Consider the following 21,211-nt stretch of genomic DNA (forward strand, 5'->3'; position numbering starts at 1 on the left):
TCTCTCTCTCCCCCCCTCCCGTCATTCTCTGCATACAGTAGCTTTACAGCCCTCTTTAGTTCGATTAGTGTAATTAGTCGCGTGGAGGATTCATTATAACATTACAAGAATACTCATTACCGCGTGTTCCTCACATGGTGTATAACGCGCGCGCCCCAAATTAGAAACTCTCTCTCTCTCTCTCTCTCNCTCTCTCTCTCTCTCTGTCTCGCGCAATCCCTGACTCAATTTCAAACAAGTAATTACACCAGCTGAGTTCAAAAAGAAAAAGGAACACGCGCGTACATTATATTAGTATTTACTCTTCTCGTATGTCTTCTCCGTAACCTGTTGTTCGTGACGTCACGCGCGATCACCTGACGCGAGTCGTCCGATGACGTCGATCTTCTTTGAAAATCTGAATCACATTCGTTTCAGGAATTCGCACGGATCATCACCCCATACTACGCGCGTATCTTTGGGCCAATGAGGCGACCGATGCGCGTGTGTGCATTGCTTATCTCAATACGCATCTATACGCACACACACGCACACACACGGTATCGCTGCCGGTATTCGCACACACACACACAAGCTTTAGCAGGAAGAGGTTGGTTAGAGCTTGTATTTATAACAAGGCGAGAGATGGGACCATCGTACGATGCCGTCGCGACCAATCGCGAGCCATCCCGTAGGTCGGCCTTGCTACAAGCGCGCGCGCGCGCGCGCAGCTTATTACACACGTATTTGCATCAGTGTACAGGCGCATCGTCTCGCGCGAATGCGAGAGAGGAGTGTCAAATCGGCGCGACCAGATGCCGCGATGCGTCACATGGGCATGAGACGACAACGACGACGTGTCTCTTTTATCCCGCGGTCGTGCTTTCACGAAACTTTGTGTGGGTCCGGAAAAGAGATTCGGCCCCGCGCGAGAGAGAGAGACTGATTTTTCATCTCGCGACCTTGTAAACACCGCTCGCGTGTCCTTCTCTTTGAGAGAATTTAAAATATAATATTGTAACTATAAAATTAATGTAAATGAAAAACTCTCTTTCTCTCTCTCTCTCGCTCTCTTGACTGCAATTTTCCGCGCGCAAACATTCGTTATCAATTTTCAAGAATTCATTCCAACGTAAAATTATATAAACGCTTTTTCAAACCCGAATGATTATTTTTAATAAGAATGAAAAACGCGTTTGAAAAACATAACTAAATGTTTTCGAAAATTTTCCCGGAAAAACACGGAACGAACGCGTTGATTTTCGATACTTAACAAGCCGATCGTGAGTCGAGAAAAAAAAGATCCTCGAATTGCATTATTGTTTAACTCACTTATTACAAAAATATTACTATTTTACGTTGTACATCTCAATATCAATTTAAGTTATAAATATAGGAAATAAGAGAATTCTCGAGAATATATAATAATAAAGTGTTCTTTGCATAAACACATGTATAATATTGTAATATAAAATCTGAAAAGCAAAAAGACGTTTGTCGATGTGTCGTATAAATTTATTTCTTCGCAAGTCACGCCGCACATTTATTAGCGGCACACGTTGAAAATCGGAAAAAAAAAAAAAAATGTCAGAGGATACACGTGAGCTGTCACTTGTTTTCTGCACAATGATAAGAATATTGATAAGAATATTGAGCGTCGATGTTCAGTAACTTCTAAGAAGAAGCAATAATCTTGTTATCGCTATTTTTATTCATTTTTGCACGTAATATTGATATACATGCATATACAACACAATATACGTGTGTATATTTGAACACTACTGCTGTGTCATTTAACATTTGTCTCGCTGTCAATATCAACAACAATGAAACATTAAATCGTCCGTTTTTCATTCGCTCATACTGATCCGTTTAATTTGCGCTGATTTGCGCGTAAATTATTTACATTATTCGGATTAAACTTGTTGCAAAAAAAAGAAAAAAAAATTGCGGCTGAATTACATCAACAAAAGCAGACCGATGTGAATTAACGACGAGATCAGTTTATTTAACGCGCTAGAGATAAACGCTATTCGAAATGAAACATTTTTTTCCCGAGAGTGAAATTATCATCTCGATTTCTTCTCTTTGAGAAATTTTGCGCATCCCCGAAACCTTCTAATCCCGACGAAAGGCTAAAGGAGACCGCGTGTTTCTAACGACAATGAACACTGACCATCATATCGGTTACAAATAATCCCGCGCGCATCCATTGTCCATAACCATGACAGTGGGCGAGCGCGCGAACGCCCATTGTCTGTGGTTTCCTGTGAGAATAACGGAATATCTCCTTGGGGTGAAATTTCGGAATGATTGACATCAAGAACAAGAGAAATAGAAGTGTATGTGTGTGTGTGTGTGCGCGCGCGCGCGGATTAAATTAGAGATGCGAGTTAATAAAAATCTCTCTCCTCTCACTCTCGGGGTTAACTGCGACGGATGAAACCCGAGACGGAATTACGTGGAATAAAGAACGAGACGATAAGAGAGAACGATAAAAAACGATGACTCCCTTACAACGTGGAAGAAGAGGGATGTAAAACTGCTGAATAAATGATCGACTCATTTGCGTCAATTGAAAACGCGAGCGAGTGTGCGCGTTATCTAATCTCTCGTGCGCGTATATATACGTCTGTGTGTGTTTATTTATAGAAAAATATATGCGCGAAGAATCAATGACGATCTTGTGTTGTGTCTATTATTACTTTTTTTTTTAGACGAGACAGAGACTCGTTAAACATAAATATAAAAGTTGAACTAATAAGAGATAAACGGATGAATAGACAGATGATAAATTGCATTTCTTCTTCTCCGCCGTTTTTTTTTTTTTTTCCCTCGCTATCATTGTGTGTGACTGACCTGCGAGCTTGAAACGATATAACACGCGTAATGAGCACCGTGTATAATAAATTAATGGTTTTTATTCCTGATCCTTCGTGGACTGACTTTCAAAAATGTTCGAAGTTATTAGTTGGACTGGGTCTGTGAGACCCAGGGACTTTAAAATCAAACATTTCCGCGAAAAATCAATATTTTTCAAATTTTTTTTTTTTAACCAAAAGTTTGAATGATTCTACGTCGATGAAAAAAACAAATTCTGAAAAACACTCTAGTAGTTTCGAAGATATAAGCGTTTAAATAGAAAAAAACTAATTTTTACTAGAGACGCGGCGATGCGCAATTTTTGGGAGTGGATCTGGAAGACCCGTGTCATTTCACGAAGATTAATCTTATCTCGTGTGTAATGATAAAATATATCAAAGTTTATTGTGTAGTATTATGTTTTTACTCCCGCGTGTCCTAATCTTACGTGATTTTAGCAGGTTCAACAATATCTCGAGTAACATTTACAGGATGCGATAAAGTATATCGTGGTTTGTATTATGCAGTTAATCTAATCAACATATACCGCATACCAAGCCCTGTAATATATCTCGGTGAAGATATATGTATTTGTTACAGCGCTCAAGTGCGACGATTCTATAAAGACGGATAGATATTTTATAAAGTTTATAACATATATATACATTAGGTTACGTATAACATACTATATATTATATAACATATTATAATAAATTATCATTATATCTTAGGATTGTGATTTTTTTAACCCTTCAGTGCCAGACATAAAAAAAAATGACCTACGAGTTCGAATATCTCCGCAAGAAATTAATATATATAATTTTTCAATTTCTTTTTTTTGTTTTAAATCGAAAGGTTGAACGATTTTGCGTCGATAATAAAAAAAAAAACAGATTGTTTTTTAACTCTGCAGTAATTTTGAAGATACAAGCGTTTAAAGAAAAACTTGACAATTTTTTTCTCGAAAAAAGGCTTTTTGTTTAAAAAATGCATAACTTTTTGTGCAATTGAAGATTTTTTTGCAAAATTCCAACGCAGTTTTTCACAGACTCGTTTGACCTTTCAGGAGCAAAAGTATCTTTTAAAAATTGTAAAATTAAAAACATTTTCACAATGGGTTTTTTTTGGGATGTTATTTGAAGAATGTATTTTTCTAGCGCCCAATTGTGACATGCAATATTTTAGCAATAAATCAATATTTAGACTTTTTTTTTATGTAGAAAATTTAAACAATTCTGTGTCGATCAAAAAAAACAAACTGAAAAAATCTCTAGTAGTTTTAAAGAAACGTTTGAAACGTTTCCGCGCGCGTCATGACCTAATGAATCGCTATAAATGTAAATTATATTTTGATAAGATCATGAAAAAACAAAAAACAATTGTTTAATATATTAGAAGTGCGCAAAGTGAAAAACAAATTTATTTACTTTTCGAAATGCCAATGTCTTGTCCAGACTTGGGTCTGCGGGTCCTTTTCGCACTTTTTTTGTCTAAGGCTCTACAGTTTTTTTTTTTTTTATGACCATTAGATGTCGCGCTAAATTAATATCTAGTAGAGACACCGGTTTAACTTTTAGGGTGGATCTTGGAGATTCATATCTGGCACTAAAGAGTTAAGTTAATTTTGTCTAATTTTTTCTCAAGCAAAAACAAATGTTGCTTGTTTAAAGAGAGAGAGAGAGAGAGAAGCACAACAGAATCCTTAATTTTATTATATAAACTATACATATATATTTATTATATCTTGAAATTGTGATTTTTAAAATTCATTTTGTCTGATTTTTTCTCAAGCAAGTTTTGCTTATTTAAAGAGAAAGAGAGAGAGAGAGAGAAAAAAACACGATAAAATCCCTAATTTGGGTTAATAAATTGAAAGCGTCGTTGCAACTCGCAATCTCGGTGTCCGTGTTCCAGATAAGACGCAAGCGTCTGTTTGCACACCTCCATTTACCGGCGCGTTTACCCCAGCAAGGCTGACTCATCTTCCACAGTTTGGGTTAACTAACGTCGATTAACGATGTGCTGTACGCGTTATTATCGAGCATTAGTGTTAATCGGGGTTTGATACATTTCGCTCTAAGTGACGCCGCGGCGCCGATTTCGCACCGACAGGGATTGCCTATATGTTTACACGCAAAAGCACGTAACGAGTACTTTGTATACACGCGTAGGTAGGTTATAGTGGTCAGTGGTAGTACATATATGTGCACATATATATATACGCGTATCGTGATATACCGGTTTCTGATACTCGCGAAAATTCTTGCGACACTCGCGGTGACGTTAACAAATCCGAAGGTATTTAATAAACTTTTAACGTTCGAAACTCTCTATCTAGATCGCCGGCACTCGATTTTTCTTCTTCGCGCGATCTCGTTTTTCGCGCACGATTTATTCTCGAGTCTCTTATGTAAATGGAAAAGTTACAGAAAGAGTTTGTTTTTTCTTTTTATTTATTTTTTTTGTTTTTTTTTTTTACACACAAAAACATCCACTAAATATAACACTCTTGTGAGGAAAAAAATGTTGAACTGAAAATCGCGCGTGTGTAAAAGAGAGAAAAAAAACATCAGGTTCGAAATTTGGCGCAATTCGATCCACTCGTCGCGCGTGTTACACAATCTTTATATATCGTCGCATATTTTTTTTATTCTTTCTCTCGAGCGGTAAAAATGTGAATCGCAAATTAACGCGATTGAATTTTTTTTCGCAATTTTATATTACGCGATATCTGATTTCTGGTTTTTTCGATCGTTAAGCAAATAATTCCATTTAGCGAGAAAATCTGAATTATTGTATAACAACGTATCCTCTCTCTCCCGTGCTTGTCACATTTATCCGGCGCAATCTATCGCGCGCGCGCGCGCGACTCTGGTACAGTTTCCATCTCAATTTTATTTCTCATAAATGAAAGATCTGTCTCTCGCTGTGAGAGAAAAGAGAGAGAAAGAGAGAAACGGCGCACTATCTGTTTGTTTCAGCTGTTCTTGCGCACTCTTCTGCATTTAAAATGTCATAAGTATGCATGAAGCGAGTGGAATCCACCCGTTATAAATAATTAATCCACTTTATACATTTATTACTCGTCATTACACGCGTCTCTTCGTGTTTTTTTATTTTTTTTTTATATAAAATATATATTATCGCTCTTTCATTATATTATTACGCGAGCTTCTCTTTGTACAACGTTGCGTCTCGAAGATAAGCTCCAGATAGGAGCGACTAGAATGAAAAAAAAAAAAAAAACTGCCGTTGCATATTCGGAAAAAAGGAGAGAAGAGCAAAAGATAAAAAAAAAAAAAACGGACGAAAAGTGAGACGCGCGCGTATCTCGGAAGAGAATCGTATCTGAAAATATCAGCGAGAGAGACGCAAGATACGGGATCAAAGCGAAGTCGCGCGATTCTGGCGAAAAAAAAGGTGAGGAGGAGACGCTTTCGTCTCTTCTCTCTGTTGCGCTACGCAACAAGTTCTTCTCTCTTCGTGCGTGCGCTGTGCGTGTGTGTGTGTGTGTGTGTTACGCGCGAAACACTCCCGACGTGGAATGCGTCGCTCTCTCGCTTACACGAAAAACAAGCACAAGCAAAAAAAATCGTCCGTCCGTTGCTTTCTCTATCTCTTGCTCGGTTTCCGACGCGCGGACGGTGATTCCCCTCCGCTCTTCCCACACTTTGCACTTTTTTTCTCTCTCACTCTTTTCCGCCAGGTTGTCAAGGAAAAACGCGACTCATAGCGGGGCGCTAGTGTGTATTCAGGATGCTTTTCGTGTGGCGCGATGTGTGACGTGCGACATAGCGCGATGTCGAGCGAACGGTGGAGTGGATGTGTATGTGTGTGTGTGTGTGTTTGCTGCGGCGAGTTCACACGCGCGCGCGCGTGCACACACAGTGACAATCATCATCAGGCCGGCGTGCCTGGCAATAAAAAAGGTGAGTCGAGGCTCACACCCATTCGCTCGGCCAATCGCCACGCGCTACGTCATCTCGTACGATGTAACGGAGCGAGTCGGCCCACGTGGTTGCCGAGCGCGGTCTCGTTGCGGCTATTTTCGTCTCTCGGCGCAGAGAGAAAGATCGCGCGCGCGCGTACCACCCGGTCTCAAAAAGACCGATCTTTTATAGAGGAGGATTGTCGAACAAGGGTTTGTTTTCTCGCGCACTTATTTTTTTTTTGTTTATCGCTTTTTATATTAACAACAACGACGATCTTGTTTTGTTGATCGTCGCCGCAAAGATTCCGCGAATTCATCGCTTCGCGGCGATCAATCGCGAATACTTAAGAGAGATAAAACAATCGAGACGAATATCAAATAAGAGAAGACGCGTGATACGGATGCAAAACAGATTAGTAAACATTTCAATTATCTAATGAGCGCAAGTGACGCGCGAGCGAGGCTGATGATGATGTAACACCCGATATCGCGCGTCTCGAGAAACGCGTCAGAGAATTTATATTCGCGCTCTCGAGAGAGAATTCGCTCGCGTGGCATGTACTATATACAACACAACGTCGCGTCGTGAGTGCGCTTGTTATCTCCGCGACGAAGTTCGAGATACGAGATCCGCGAGAGAGCTCGTAGAATTATCGAGCAACACATCGATGTTTCATTAATTATTCGCGCGTTTACGCGCGATATATTGCCCGTTGTCGTTTTAATTATAGAAGAGCCGGAAAGAGCCGGTGGATCATCTTGTTTACTTGTCATTTTGTTTACACACACACACACGCACTCTCACACTCTCTCACGATCTCTTGCGTACATCACGCGGGACATAAGTAAACACGTGAATGAATTCAAGAACCGCATAGAGGCGACCCTCTCGTCATTGCCACTCCCTACGAGTATTTTCGAGAACTTAGTTAAAGCCGCGTTAACAAATATATAAATTTATACAAACGCGTCACCGCGCGCGATGAAATTAATCTAGCCGTGTGTTTCGGTGTGTTAATTCTGGCGGTTTCGCGCGAGAAACCAACCCGCGGTTTCTCCCGCGTCTCTCTTGCAAAAGTGATTTTAAATTTGAGAAGCTCTGGAGCTCTTCAACATCGGAAGAGATTGCGCGCAGAAGAGATTGTCCGAATAATATTTCTCGGATTCTTCTTCTCTCTAACGTGCACGCACACACGTGTCGTGTGTTTATTTCAAAGATAAGCGATAGCTCTTTTTTTCGATCGACGCGACGACGAATGAATTCAACTTAATTAAATTGCTAAATAAATCGTGTGCTGTAATTCGATTTAAAATTGTTACAAAACGACTTTTAAAAAATTCAACCTGATGAATTTTAATGGAGAAATAAATTTTGATCACGCTCGCGCTAATTTAACGCCACACCAAAAATCGGTTCGTTGTCACGTGACAAACGGGGGGGCCAACGAGATACGAGAAAGAGAGAGAGAGAGGGTGAGTGATATAAGGCCAGAAGTTGGGGCGACTAATTGTCACAGAAAGCTTCCCCTTTTCGCTCTGAGCGCGCGCGCGAAGAGAGAGATATCTAAACCTACCTCCCTTCGATAATCTCGGAACATTGCTTTCGGGGATATGGGCATGGGAGAGAGAAGTGCGCGCACGACGAAACTTGTCCACGACCTAATTAGATAAAACTTGGTCGATACTTTGAAGAATTTTTGCTTGCTCGCTCGCTCGCTCGCTCGCTTACGCGCGAGTGTAGTATCAATCTCCGCTCTAATTAAACGTTCCAATTTTACAGTGAGGCTAATTACTACGTTCACACGGCACCGCCGAACGAGGCGGTGAATTAAACCCCCGGCGAGACATTTTCTATCGCGCGCGAAATTTTCCCGCCTTTTTACGACCCGACCTCTCGCCTCGTGTCGCCGTTAACTTTAACCGTAGTTAACTGATCGTTTGTCCCTCGCTTCGAAGGTGGTAGTACAGGTTTAAAAAAGAAAAAAAGAAAAAAAAGCGAAAGAAAGAGAGAGAGAGAGAGAGAGAGAGAGAGAGAGAGATCCGCGAGAAATCCCCGCGGGAACTACTAAGGTAAGTTAATTTCTCGCTCCGAAGTAATTTCGCGAAATAATTTAAAATTTTTCTGTTTAAAGACTCGATGAGAGATTTAAAATATGCGAGAATACGCACACACATACATATTTCAAACGCGCGCGCGCGCGCGGTTCATTTAATAAATCTTATTTCTAAAAGATTTTGCTTGAGATTATTTTTCTTTTTTTTTGTTTCGCAACAAAAAAACAAATTGAATTGCGCGCGCGAATTATCGCGCGAGGTATTTAAATTTTTCTTTTTCTGCAATCTTTGCAAATGATATACGCGTGTGGAATCCTCATTCTAATGTACTTTTTTATTAATGGAAAAAATAACTTTACATTCGACGTGCGCGCGCGCGCGCGCGCGTTTTTGCTTTAATCTCGACTCTGCCGATCTTCGCCGCCACCGCCGCCGCCGTTATGCACTTGAAACCGCGTCCTTGACCTACGTTTCGCGAAAGAGACTTCACGGATGTCCCAAGCACGCGCGCGCGCGCGCGCATATTTATTACACGATCCCCAAAACGTGTGACGCTTAAAAGGATCCGTCACACTTTTGGGGATCCGTCGCGCATTCCGTCGCTTTCGTTTGAACGGTGCCGCTAAAACTCGATTACAATCTTGCTACAGAAATACCCTTCTCGTTTTCGCTACTTCGTTTATTATCGCGCAAAATTAATTAAAATTCTCGTCGCTCGTTTCTTTTGACGTATCGCGCGCGCGGCCGTCATATCACGAATATTACACGTGAATGCAAATTCGCGCACGCAAAACATTTACATCACACATTTTCAGACACACGCGCGTGATCGAGAAGCATGTAGTAACGGAGGCATTCCGCGAAATCGTCTTCCGCTTCGTTGACCTTACTTGATTATTAACGCGTAACAATCGCGCGCAATTCATTACGAGACATCTGTTGTTGTCTTATTTGCGCGGAGACTCTCATCCTCTCTCTATCTCTCTCCCGTTGTGTCTCGTCCAACGAAGAGGACGCACGTCGGATATGAAACAAGATGTGTAACGTGTCACAGCGAGGTGGTGCACGTGGTGTAACAATGGGTTAACCGTCGGGATATTCTCTCTCATCACACTGAGGATGAGGAAACGCGAAACAACATCCAACACGGAAATGAACAGGATTGTCGTGTGTCTCATCCGAAACGAAACGAACGATAAATAATCGAACGACTTCGACATCGGAGAAAATCTTCCAATTCGAAAAATCGTTTCGTTTCGATCACGACGATTTTTGTTATTATAAATCTGCCGAGACACATACTCCGAGATCAGACATATATTGAAAACAAATTACAATTTGCTTGTTACAACTCGCGCATCTTCTCCGCGTGCGAAGAGAAGAAGAAACAAACAAACAATTAAACGTACAAAAAATCCAAAACGCGGCGCCAAAGATTTTTGCGCCGGGGGCGCGCGCGACATGGCAGCAAGTGACAAGAAAAATACACGCGTGTATGTGTGTTTACGCGCGATGACGTGTGATATATATACTCACAGGAATACAAGGCGGTCATGAACAGCGCGAGCCAGGACAGCTGATTCTCCATAAGTGTTTTCATGTTCCGTGTTCGCTCTCTTCTTGCGCTTGTCTCTCTTTCTCCGGTTGCGCGCACCGAGTCGTACGACAGAGAGTCGAAGAAAAGTCTGTCGTCTTACCGAGAAAGAGAAATATTATGTACGTGCGCGCGCGCGCGGGAGGGAGACGGGCAAACGAATTCGAAAGAACGATAAAACTTTTCTTCTTCTTCTTGTCCTTCGGAGGGGATCCGTGAGGGAATGAATAGAAAGTGGTTTACAGAGCGGGCACAAGGTAGATGGAAAAAAGGAACGAGCGAAGTGTGTCCGCGCCAATGTTCGTCCGACGACTGACGGAAAATCGTGGAAACGCGTGCGGTCCGTTCGGAGTCTCGTCTCTTACTGCGTGTCAGAAAGAGAAGGAAACTTCACCTTCCAACGCGCGCGTACCACGCAACCCACCGTGCACCACTGACTGACTTGCGCGGCCGCGGCAAGAATGCGCGCGGAGTTTCGAAGCCGCGAGCGCGCATGCGTCGATCGCTCACGCCACTGTCATTTTCCATCTCTCTCTCTCTCTCTCATTGTCTCCCGCCCTTTTCTCTTTCTCGCGCGCGCGCGCGCGCTCTCTTTCTCTCTCTCTCTCGCTCTCTCAATCGCCGTGGATCAGGCGAGTTCTTCTTCTCGCGTCATCATCGTGTGGTACATACACCTTCGCACATCGCGCGCCCGCTCTGGCGCCGACGTCGTTACGACGCTCGTTTAACTGGCGTGAGATTTTATTAATCGAATCCCCCTTACATACAAGTGCGCGCGAGTCGCAAAGCCGCGAACGCAAAGAAGGAAAGAGTAAGATTAGGGAAAGAGAAAAACAATAGGAAGAGAGATTTGGTTTTTTTGGAATTGTTTCTACAACTGCGACTGTAACATCATATTTCCGATGACTGCGCATCGAAATAATAGTATCTTGATATTTCCGACAAGAGCGGAAATTTGAAATTTGAATGAACTTGTTTACACCGACAAACCCCCCGACAGAAACGACGTTTCGCATGACGAAAACAAAACAACTTACGTAAGAATTCGGTAGTAGTTGCGAAATCGGAAGATTATATTTACATTGTGCGCGTTCGACCGTTTCCTATATCTCTGTTTCGATAATGTTATCGCGTAAAATGTAAATTAATTTTTACAATTCAGAAAATCGTGTAAGAAAGATACATATATAATAGAAAGCGAAAAGAATCGACTCTACGTACGTACACTTGTACTACTGCGCGTTGCTTTTATTTATAAACAATACAGATCGTGTATTTGTAGTGTATATATATATATATATATATATATATATATATATCCGCGCGATAGATAGAATTTTCGAAAAACCATTTTCAAATCTATTTCCCCGAGACGGAAGATCGCGCGGGGAAATAGAAAAGAGCGGTCTTGCTCGATTTTCATTAAAAGTTTTCTTAGCGTTGCCAGTGTATGTACGACGAGTTTTCCCAACTTCACCGGGCGCCATTCGTGGAACTCCCTTCTTCTATGAGCGGTAAAAAGCCCGCTTCGTTCTCGCTTCGCTCTGTTCCGCCGAAAGCAGTTTATACTCGGCATTTCCGATGTACATATACGCACTTAGCTCGTCTAATTGCCGTACAAAAACCTCACCGATTGCATTTGCAAACATATATTTGTAATTGCACCGAAAGATTGATTAAGAACAATTTGTTTTTTTTTTCTCAAAACATCATCTCAAAATCAATAACAAGAAATATACAAGGCCATACACGCACAGTTTCCGCTCGAACATCCTGCGAATGGCTCGTAAGGCCTTATATATTTCTTGTTATTGATTTAGATGATGTTTTGAGAAAAAAAAACAAATATATATATCGACTCCTGGCCGAGGAGTTTTTTTCGCAATATTTTAAAATTAGTTAGGGGGTATCCCGGGGTCTCTCATACGTGAGATGCAAATCCAGCATCCCGTATGAATTTAAGAATTGAGATTTCAATTCCAAAAATACTCACTTGTAAAAATTTACAAGTTGAATTCGTTACATATGTATATATATATATATATATATACACGCACAGGCTCGTAAGGCCTCATATATTTCTTGTTAATAATTTTTCAACGAGCCTTAAGTCATAATTGTTTATCATCTAAATCGATAAACTTCCAATTTATCCACCGAAAATATCCGTTGTCTAACGTTGTGTTCGCAATTGTTCAAATTCACGCTGAATAAGTAAAACTATTTTTTTTCAAAAACTACAAATAAATACGTGTAAATAATTAAAACAAATAATAGAAATAAGTAACTTCAAAATTATCCCGGGGAGGGAGAGAATATCAGTCGGAGATGGTGCGCACGGCTCCAGGTGATTAATTCGGACTAGAAAGGGGTAACGACGACGTCTACTATCCTGCAGGATTCTCCGCTCGGATCCGCGATCTTTGAGATTGAAATCCATGCAAATGGGGCGGTTCGCGTTCCACATAGTCAAACCGTTAGAAAGGGAGAGCGGGATGAAGAATGAAAGGATGAGAGAGAAATAAAAGTAAATAAAAGAACGAGACGCCGGACGGAGAGAGAGCTTGGCGAGGAGTTGTCGCCGAGACGGCGGACGCCACGTGACGCACGCACAGATGAAACGACGCTGCCGCGGAAAATGGTGATCGGAAAAATTGGGACAAGGATAAAAAAAAAAAAAAAAAGGGATGAAAGGTCAGGAAGTCGACAACGTGGTTTATACAAAAGACGAATTCTATCGAGGAATGATCATATTACTGGTAAAAAAAAATGTCAATTTTAATATCCAGTTTTGTCCGACTGACAGGAGCCTCTGGAGAGGCTCGCCGACATTCTGTCGAAAATATTCTGTCAAGTGTTGACAAAGGTTTATTCAAGATAAGAGAATGAATGTCTTTTCGTTTTTTTCTTTACAAATAAAATATATGTTTAAATAGTCTTGTTCAAAATAAGAAAATATGAGTTTGTTTGTTTTTTTTTTATCTTTCTAAGTAAACATTGTGTTTAAACATTGGTGCTTAAACTTAACATTTTAAAAAGTTCTTAAGATATTCTTCCGATAAACTTAACTCAATATATTCACTTGGAACACGCAAAATGTTCCCACATATTTGCATCTTATTTCAAATAAGACGCGCATCCATTCATAATATCCTTCGCTCGCACTTCAACAATCTATTTTCAATCTATTTTTCAAAAGAATGTATAAGTAACGGGTCAAATAATAAATGTACAGTTACCAAATTGGGGGGGGGGGAAAAAAAAAAAGTGCAACGCAGAATCTACATAGATGAAACTTTGAAGAAAAAAAAACTCATTGCGAATGTACGTACAAGTTTGTTTCTCGCGAATGAGATGAAAATTGACAAAAAAAAAAAAAAAACTGAGATAATATTTACAGATCTAATATTAACATTTGACTCTCTCTACCACCCAGTAGCTATTTATATCAATGATTCGATTGTACATAGTCGCGAGTCGTCGTGAGGAAGACGATGAGGAGTGTCAGATGAGTCACACTGATCGGTTATCATAAAGTTTACATCTTACTTAATTAATACAGAAAAAAAGTCTTAGCAATAAGACAGATTACTGTCAAGTGTCATAATTACAATTACAAAATAGTTTTTTTTAATAATTGTGGCATGTAATATTTACGAGCTTAAAAAACACGCGATAACCAATTAATTACTCCCGCAGTGCAAGTTGTGAAAAATTTGCACAATTTTTCTTAGCACACGCAAATGAATAAATATCTTTCTTTTTTTTCTAACTAATCTCACTTATATATCTCTTGTTCGTGAAGATATTCAAGTAAAATGAGTTTTTTCTCAGAAGCTTAAGAACGTGGCTATTATACGGTGCCACAACAAAAACAAAATGTATACAATATTACATACGGGGTGTGTATATAATATATACAATAAATTTTGTTTTTTTTTTTAAATTTGTAAGTAGCGTTGACTTTTCGTTTCGGTTTCGTCAATTTTAGCGGGAGAGCGGAAAAACAAATCGTGGAAAAACAAAGCAAGGGAAGAGACAGCTAGTGTGACATATATGCTCTTTTCCTATTTAAAAAGAAAATTAAACGTCGCACGTTGCAATAATCGCCTAAGAGAGTTTTGTGATCGCATATGCCCTTCTTCCGTTTTTTCTCATCGCTCTATATTCCGCATCTTCTGATTTCTAGCAGCATTGCACAAGTACTAAAAACTTCGCCAACCTATTCCTTGGATCATACTGAATTCCAAAAAAAAAAAAAAAATGAATTTTGAAACTTCGCAACATACGCTCTTTTTTCCAAACACCTGTTCAAATACACAATGCGTATGTTGTTAAAATATAAATATAATTCTCATGTATAATATATGCATATATATTTAAAAATATTATATGCATATATTTATATAAATATTATATGCATATATTTATATAAATAATATATGCATATATTTATAAATATTATATCATACTTACGTTGTAATTGTTTCCTCATGAATATTAATTGTTCATAAAGAGACGAAAATCATCGTCTGACGTGTATTGTTCGCCGTTCATGCGCACACTTTGGCCAGAATATGAAAGTTATTGTAATACCACTTTGCCATTCGCTCCCGCGTACCGACTGTTTAACTTTCATCAGTGGCCTGATACCTTTGTGGTATATCATCTGCAAGCATTAGCATCAAATTGAATCTACGTCAATACCGGAGACTAGTAGAAACTGCGCGTGTCTTGGTCCTGGAACGACACGCGTGTGATACCAGCCTGCCCGCGTGCGCGCGCGCGCGCGCGAATATCTTCCTTTTTATTCGCGCTCGTGAAAACGTTTTTTTCTATTCCATATTCATCGATTCGCCTCTCCCGCGCGGGTCGCAAAAATGCTTCTTCTTTTCCTACGGTCGCCGATTGGCGCGCTCTTCTTTTTCCTTTTTCGTCGTCGTCGTCGTCGTCGCGAGTCTCTCAACTCCGACTCATCCCATGTACGACGACAACGTGGTCGACGACGTAACGTCTTTAATATCGATTTCTAGCGACACTAAAATAACCGACGTTGTAGTTTTTTTTTTCTCTCTCCCACACACACCGAGAAAACAAGAAACTCCCGCTGCATTGTTTCTTAATGCGCATCTCGTTGTTGTTTCATTTTTTTTTTTTTTTTTGTTTCACGTCGATCGTTTCACGAGAGGATCGAATTGCTCGCGACGACGATTTCCTTCAACCGGAGACCGATCGGCAATTGACAATGTGTGTCTTCGGAGAATTTGGATCTCGGAAACCCTCAAACTTGCACTTTCGATTGCAAATATATATGTAGCGAAATAAAAACTAAAACACACACACACACAAATACAAATAAAAATCTCAATTCTTGTTTCGAAATGAAATCGATCGCGATAAAAAGTTGAGTGAGTCTCCTCCCTCAACGGTTGGAAATCGTTCATTAGCGCTTTTGTCTTTAGCTTTTGACGTTGGGGCGCGATTAAAAACACGTCCTTTGCCGAAAAAAACTCTGGGAAGCGTCGTCGGTGCGTGTGTGCGGGATCTCTCGCGATTCTGACTGCGCGCGCGTAAAACTTTGGGACTTGAATTACGTTCGCGGTTCATTTAGTTTTCCTACGTGCACCTATTGTCGGTCGACCAACGACGACGACGACGACGACGACGACGACGGCGACGCCGCCGCGGCGAACTTCGCCAATTGGAATATTTAAAGCCCCAGCGCGACGCGCATTAACTACCGACCGAAAGCCCGGAAAGTAATTTTGAGGCTTCCCTTGCAATATGCAACGAGGGAACACACCGGCCCACCGTCTCTCTGTGTCGCGGAGGGCAGCTTTTGTATACACTCGACTGGCCTTCGGCTATTCATGAGAGCGGGCTATGGGCCTCTCTCTCTCTCCTCTTCTCCGAGTAATCGTTTCTACAGCGCGCGAACGACGTTTTGTACCCCTTCAAGAACTCACAGGAAGCGGATATTGACGAATTGATCGTGACCGAGTCGCGATCAATCGAACACCCCCGACTGACATTTGATATTTCTCTTTCTCTCTTTCTTGACTTTTGAAAAGTCCATTTGAATTCTTTCTGATTTAAAAGACTTTCTGCTCAATTTTTTCAACGCCTTGAAAACAAAATCGATAAATTTGCTGTGATGTTTTTGTGGATCCTTTATTTAACGAATCTTTACGGACAATCGACGATTTTCTCTTTTGTTACATGTTTTCGACGATCCCGGTCCTTCTATCGAGCGAACAAATTCAGAATTAGAAAATAGTACTCAGAACCGAGAGAGAGAGAGAGAGAGAAAGAGAGGGAGAGAGAGAGTGCGATAGGAATCTAGGACTTATTACACGGCGGAGTAGGTTACATCGAGGTTATTTCGAGCGCGAACCTTCGATCATCGTCGGTACGGTTTGAGGGTTTGTTTATATGAGTGGATGTGATGTCACTGATATCGCGGCCAAATCCAAAATTGAGCAGGCAAAAGGGAATTTCGTGTAGGAGAGTCAATCAACGTTAATATTTCGAACGCGATCGTATATATATATAAGATTCGTCTCGTTACAGAGATTTCGCTCGAAATTCAGAATTTCGTTCGCGATCGTAATTTTCAACGACGATCTCTCTCTCTCTCTCTCTCTCTCTCTCTCTTTTTCTCACCAAGTTTCGCAGATCTTTTTTTATTCAAGGTGAAGATCGCGAAAGAAAAAAAAGAGAATGCGAATTGATACCACACCTATATTTGAAAAGTAAACAACGGGGAAACGTGTATATATATAGTATCGAGATGTATGTAAATTTCCGATCTCGTAATTGTGGGGCGGTGTGTTATTTATTAATTTAATCGTTGTCATCAGCGTCAACGAGAGCTGTTATCAAGATGTTAAATCAATATTGTATTATCATTATTGTGTCAATATTTTATGTCATACGGTGAATTTTGCCTTTATAAAACGGCTCAGGACGAAGGACGACAAGTGAATTAAGTGCCTAAAGGTTTTCCGTTGGGCGCGCGGAAAAATCGGCGGGAGAGAGGAACATCGCGCACGGCGTTGGCGGATAACAGAAAAGAGAGGCAAACCAAAAAAAAAGAGACAAAATAAAATATAAAAAGGTCAGAAAGAGAGATCAGCGCGCGCGCGCGTGCACGGCTTAAGCTCCACGCGCGCGGTCGGTGCTTTACGAGCGAGGCTATAAAGTTCCCGCTAATTCCGCCTTGCAAACTTTTTCTCAGAAGCATCCGGAAGACAGACAAAAATATCGTCGCGAAAGTTTTTTGATAAGCGTATATCTCGAAAAAGACGCCGCGCACGGTAAAAGGCGGTTAATCCCGCGAAGGGAGGTGAGATTTTAATGGATTAATTCTCCACGGTTTCCGGAAGCCCGTAATGGAGTAACAAGCGCGCGGAAAACGGCTTCGCCGCGCGAAATTCTTTTTGTCGCAAAGTACGCGGATATATATATATATATATATATATATGTATGTATATGCGCGATTAAACAGCTTAAATAGTAAAGACTATTTGCGCGATATGTGACCCGTTAACTATCTATTTATGCTGACTATATATATCCGATTTTTTCCCCGCGTATAATATTCTCTCCGATATTAAAGAACATTCGTTAGCATAACTCGAATCTCGTCGTAATCAAGAGGTTTTGTCTTGTTTCCCTGTATGACTGCACTAGTTCACAGTAGTTCTCACTCTATTTCTTTTATTATGCATAAAAATAATATGAACTGTGAACTAAGTGCAGCCGGTGCAGGAAATAAAGCGAACCTGTAATGTGTGGAAAAAAATAATAATAATTATATAATAAAAAATGTTTATTTTCTACCAGAAAAAAAAGTGTGCAAATAACGTTTCTAGGATGTGTTTCTCAATTTATGTCGTACATATCAAAACGCACGGTACTGTCTCTTATACGCGAAATTCGTGCGATTGAAAAGTGAGGAGAAAGATCAATGACCTTTGACGAGAGGTCAGTGAACTTCGAAGAGGTCAATGAACTTTGACGAGAGGTCAATGACCTTTGACGAGAGGTCAATGAACTTTGACGAGAGGTCAATGACCTTTGACGAGAGGTCAATGNAGAGGTCAATGAACTTTGACGAGAGGTCAATGACCTTTGACGAGAGGTCAATGAACTTTGACGAGAGGTCAATGACCTTTGACGAGAGGTCAATGAACTTTGACGAGAGGTCAATAACCTTTGACGAGAGGTCAATGAACTTCGAAGAGGTCAATGAACTTTGACGAGAGGTCAATGAACTTTGACGAGAGGTCAATGACCTTTGACAAGAGGTCAATGACCTTTGGCGAGAGGTCAATAAACTTTGACGAGAGGTCAGTGAACTTCGAAGAGGTTAATGAACTTTGACGAGAGGTCAATGATCTTACTTTTTAGTCGCGTTTTTAAAAACACAAAAGTTCAGTCACGTGACTGTAGTTACGTATTGTTTTTTTTTACTTTTTTCTGTCACTATTTTTCGAGTTTGATTTTCATGCGTTATATTTGACATCTCTCATATGGATTACATTATATGGTTTGTAATACATATATACTAGCTGTAATCGTGTTGACAGGCTGTGTTCACCGACGCAACACGTCAAAGCTTGTGCTGGTATAATAAAAAACCACAATCGCACATTGTACAAAAAGACGTGTGCAAGAAATAAATGTGATATTGCAAGTTCTCTCTTTCAAAAATTATTGTTTTTCGTCGCGATTCCGAGAATGGTAACGCGATGCTTTTCTTTCTCGAATGGCAAATCAAATTCAAGAGGTATTTTGAATTGATCTATCAAGTGAATGCGGAGAGGATAAGTCGGTGTCGCGAGGAGAATAAAGTTTGCTGGCAAAGCACGCGCGGTTCGTCCGCGAACTGACAAGGTAAACTCTTAAATCCAAAATTTTCGATGCGGCTGAAACTTCAGCGAACATTCAGAGGGGATCGCGAACGCGCGGATGCAAGTAGTTCGTAGGAGAGACGCGCCCCGTCCGCGTCTCGCGGGAGAATCCGCGCGTCGTCTCTCTCCTCCCGTCTCTCTTTAAAGACATCCTGACACATAATTTCGCTTCCAATGTTTTGACGGAGAACAAACCGGTCGGGGAAACCGGTGTTTAAACAAAAAATTTTTGCGGCCCGCGTGCCGAGCTCGCGATTTTACACCGGCGGATATTCGACATTGTAGACACACATACGGTGACGCGAAAAAATACGAGAATCGATGACAATACTTTTCCGCGTTTTTTTTTTTTTTTTTTTTTTTTGACGAATCTGTGGCTCGATCATTTTTACACATTTGTGGAAAATTGTGGTATTGATGGATTTCAATGATATATATATTGTCAAAGTGACCTGAGTAACAATCAAAAGGTTTTTAGCCATTAGGCTCTTCGTTCTTTGTTAAAAAGTTTATAGACGAAAAAACTTTCATAACTGAACCGATTGTTTTTCGACACCGATATATATTTTAGACAGCAGTACTTTCGGCCATTGATACTTTTCACATCCCCAAGTTTTCTTATGTTTTTTTTTTACGTGAGAAGAGCGCTCAAAGGGACTTAGCCTGTGTATCCCTGGATGCGCTCTCTCACCCTAAGCACGTACTTTCCAAGAGCTTAACGTAATTTTTTTGTTGTTATTTTTTATTTATTCCATACTAAACATTTGTACGTAAGACATATATTGATACGTATCAAAAATGTCATATGTTATGTGTAATCTATCTACCCGGTGAGTCGAGAAACGATGATTCATTAAAGAAGCTTTTTTCGTTCGTAACTTTTTAACGAAGAACGAGTTACGGCTTTTTGATTGTTACTCGGGGACATGTCTGACAACATATATTAGGGTCATTGAAATCGGTGTCGTCCTTAGTACGCAAATTTACCAAAATTGTTTAAACGTGATGTATTACAAAAATTGTTAACATAAAGTACTCGAGAGAGAGAGAAAGAACTTTTTGCTCGAAAAAAATAAAACCTCTGTTTTACGCAAAACTTGCCTTTTAGAGACAATCACGCGAAGATGTAATTAATTAGCAACTTTGTAGGGAAAAAAAAAAAAAAAAAAAAAAAAAACCGGCGACTTCTCAAACGCGCGGACGAGAAGTCTTTTCACACGCTCATTCCGTTTTGACAGTTTCGATGACGCGCTTGATATCTGATATTCCCGCCGCACGTACGTAATACCCAAAGCTCCTCGCGCAATAATGGAGCCATCGTGTCATTCGGCCGGTGTGCTCGAGAAGGCACACGCGGAGTTTCACAAATCGAAACGGTCGAGGGAAAAGGGGGTTGAGACAGAGAGAGGGTTGTGTGGGTAGGGGAGAGAAGTGGCAGGCAGGGTGGCATCCTTCGGGACTGAGAAATCCGGTTCTGGGCAAACTGTCTTGCGAGTAGTTCGTCGGATAGTTTCGTACCCAGATTCCCGAGAGTTAAACCAAACCGCCTCTCCTCAAGCGAGACGACGACGACGACGACCGACGGTCGTCATCGTCGTCGTCGTCGTCGTCTCATCTACGTTTCTCTGTTCGGCAGAACGGGGGGGTGACAGTGCGGTCCCGATGGCTGAAATGAGATCCGTTTGCCCGGCTTCTCCTAGTTACGGGGAATAAACGCACTGAGGTCGGTATTTGACGGCCCGGGTCAAATAAATCGCAGATTATACGACTTGTCGGGCGCATTTGAAAGAACCTTTTCACATCCCAACCCCGGACCATTCGTCAACTTCTTGGGATTTATATCCGTTTAACTCTTATCAAACTGGTGTATCCGCG

General features: G+C 40.8%; 1 protein-coding gene across 1 annotated transcript in view; it reads right to left on the reverse strand.

Annotated features, from left to right (window-relative positions):
* LOC109856792 overlaps positions 1-10,839 on the reverse strand; it is a 25,011-nt gene extending 14,172 nt beyond the window's left edge. The window contains exon 1 of the mRNA XM_020432452.1: positions 10,364-10,839. Within this exon, the coding sequence (XP_020288041.1) occupies positions 10,364-10,427 (64 nt within the window). The 5' untranslated portion in view covers positions 10,428-10,839. The remainder of the gene's footprint in view (positions 1-10,363) is intronic.
* Between the last annotated feature and the right edge of the window lie 10,372 nt (positions 10,840-21,211).

This window comes from Pseudomyrmex gracilis, unplaced genomic scaffold (genome assembly GCF_002006095.1).
Source record: "Pseudomyrmex gracilis isolate BER0280 unplaced genomic scaffold, ASM200609v1 scaffold_135, whole genome shotgun sequence".
NCBI classification, from domain to species: domain Eukaryota; kingdom Metazoa; phylum Arthropoda; class Insecta; order Hymenoptera; family Formicidae; genus Pseudomyrmex; species Pseudomyrmex gracilis.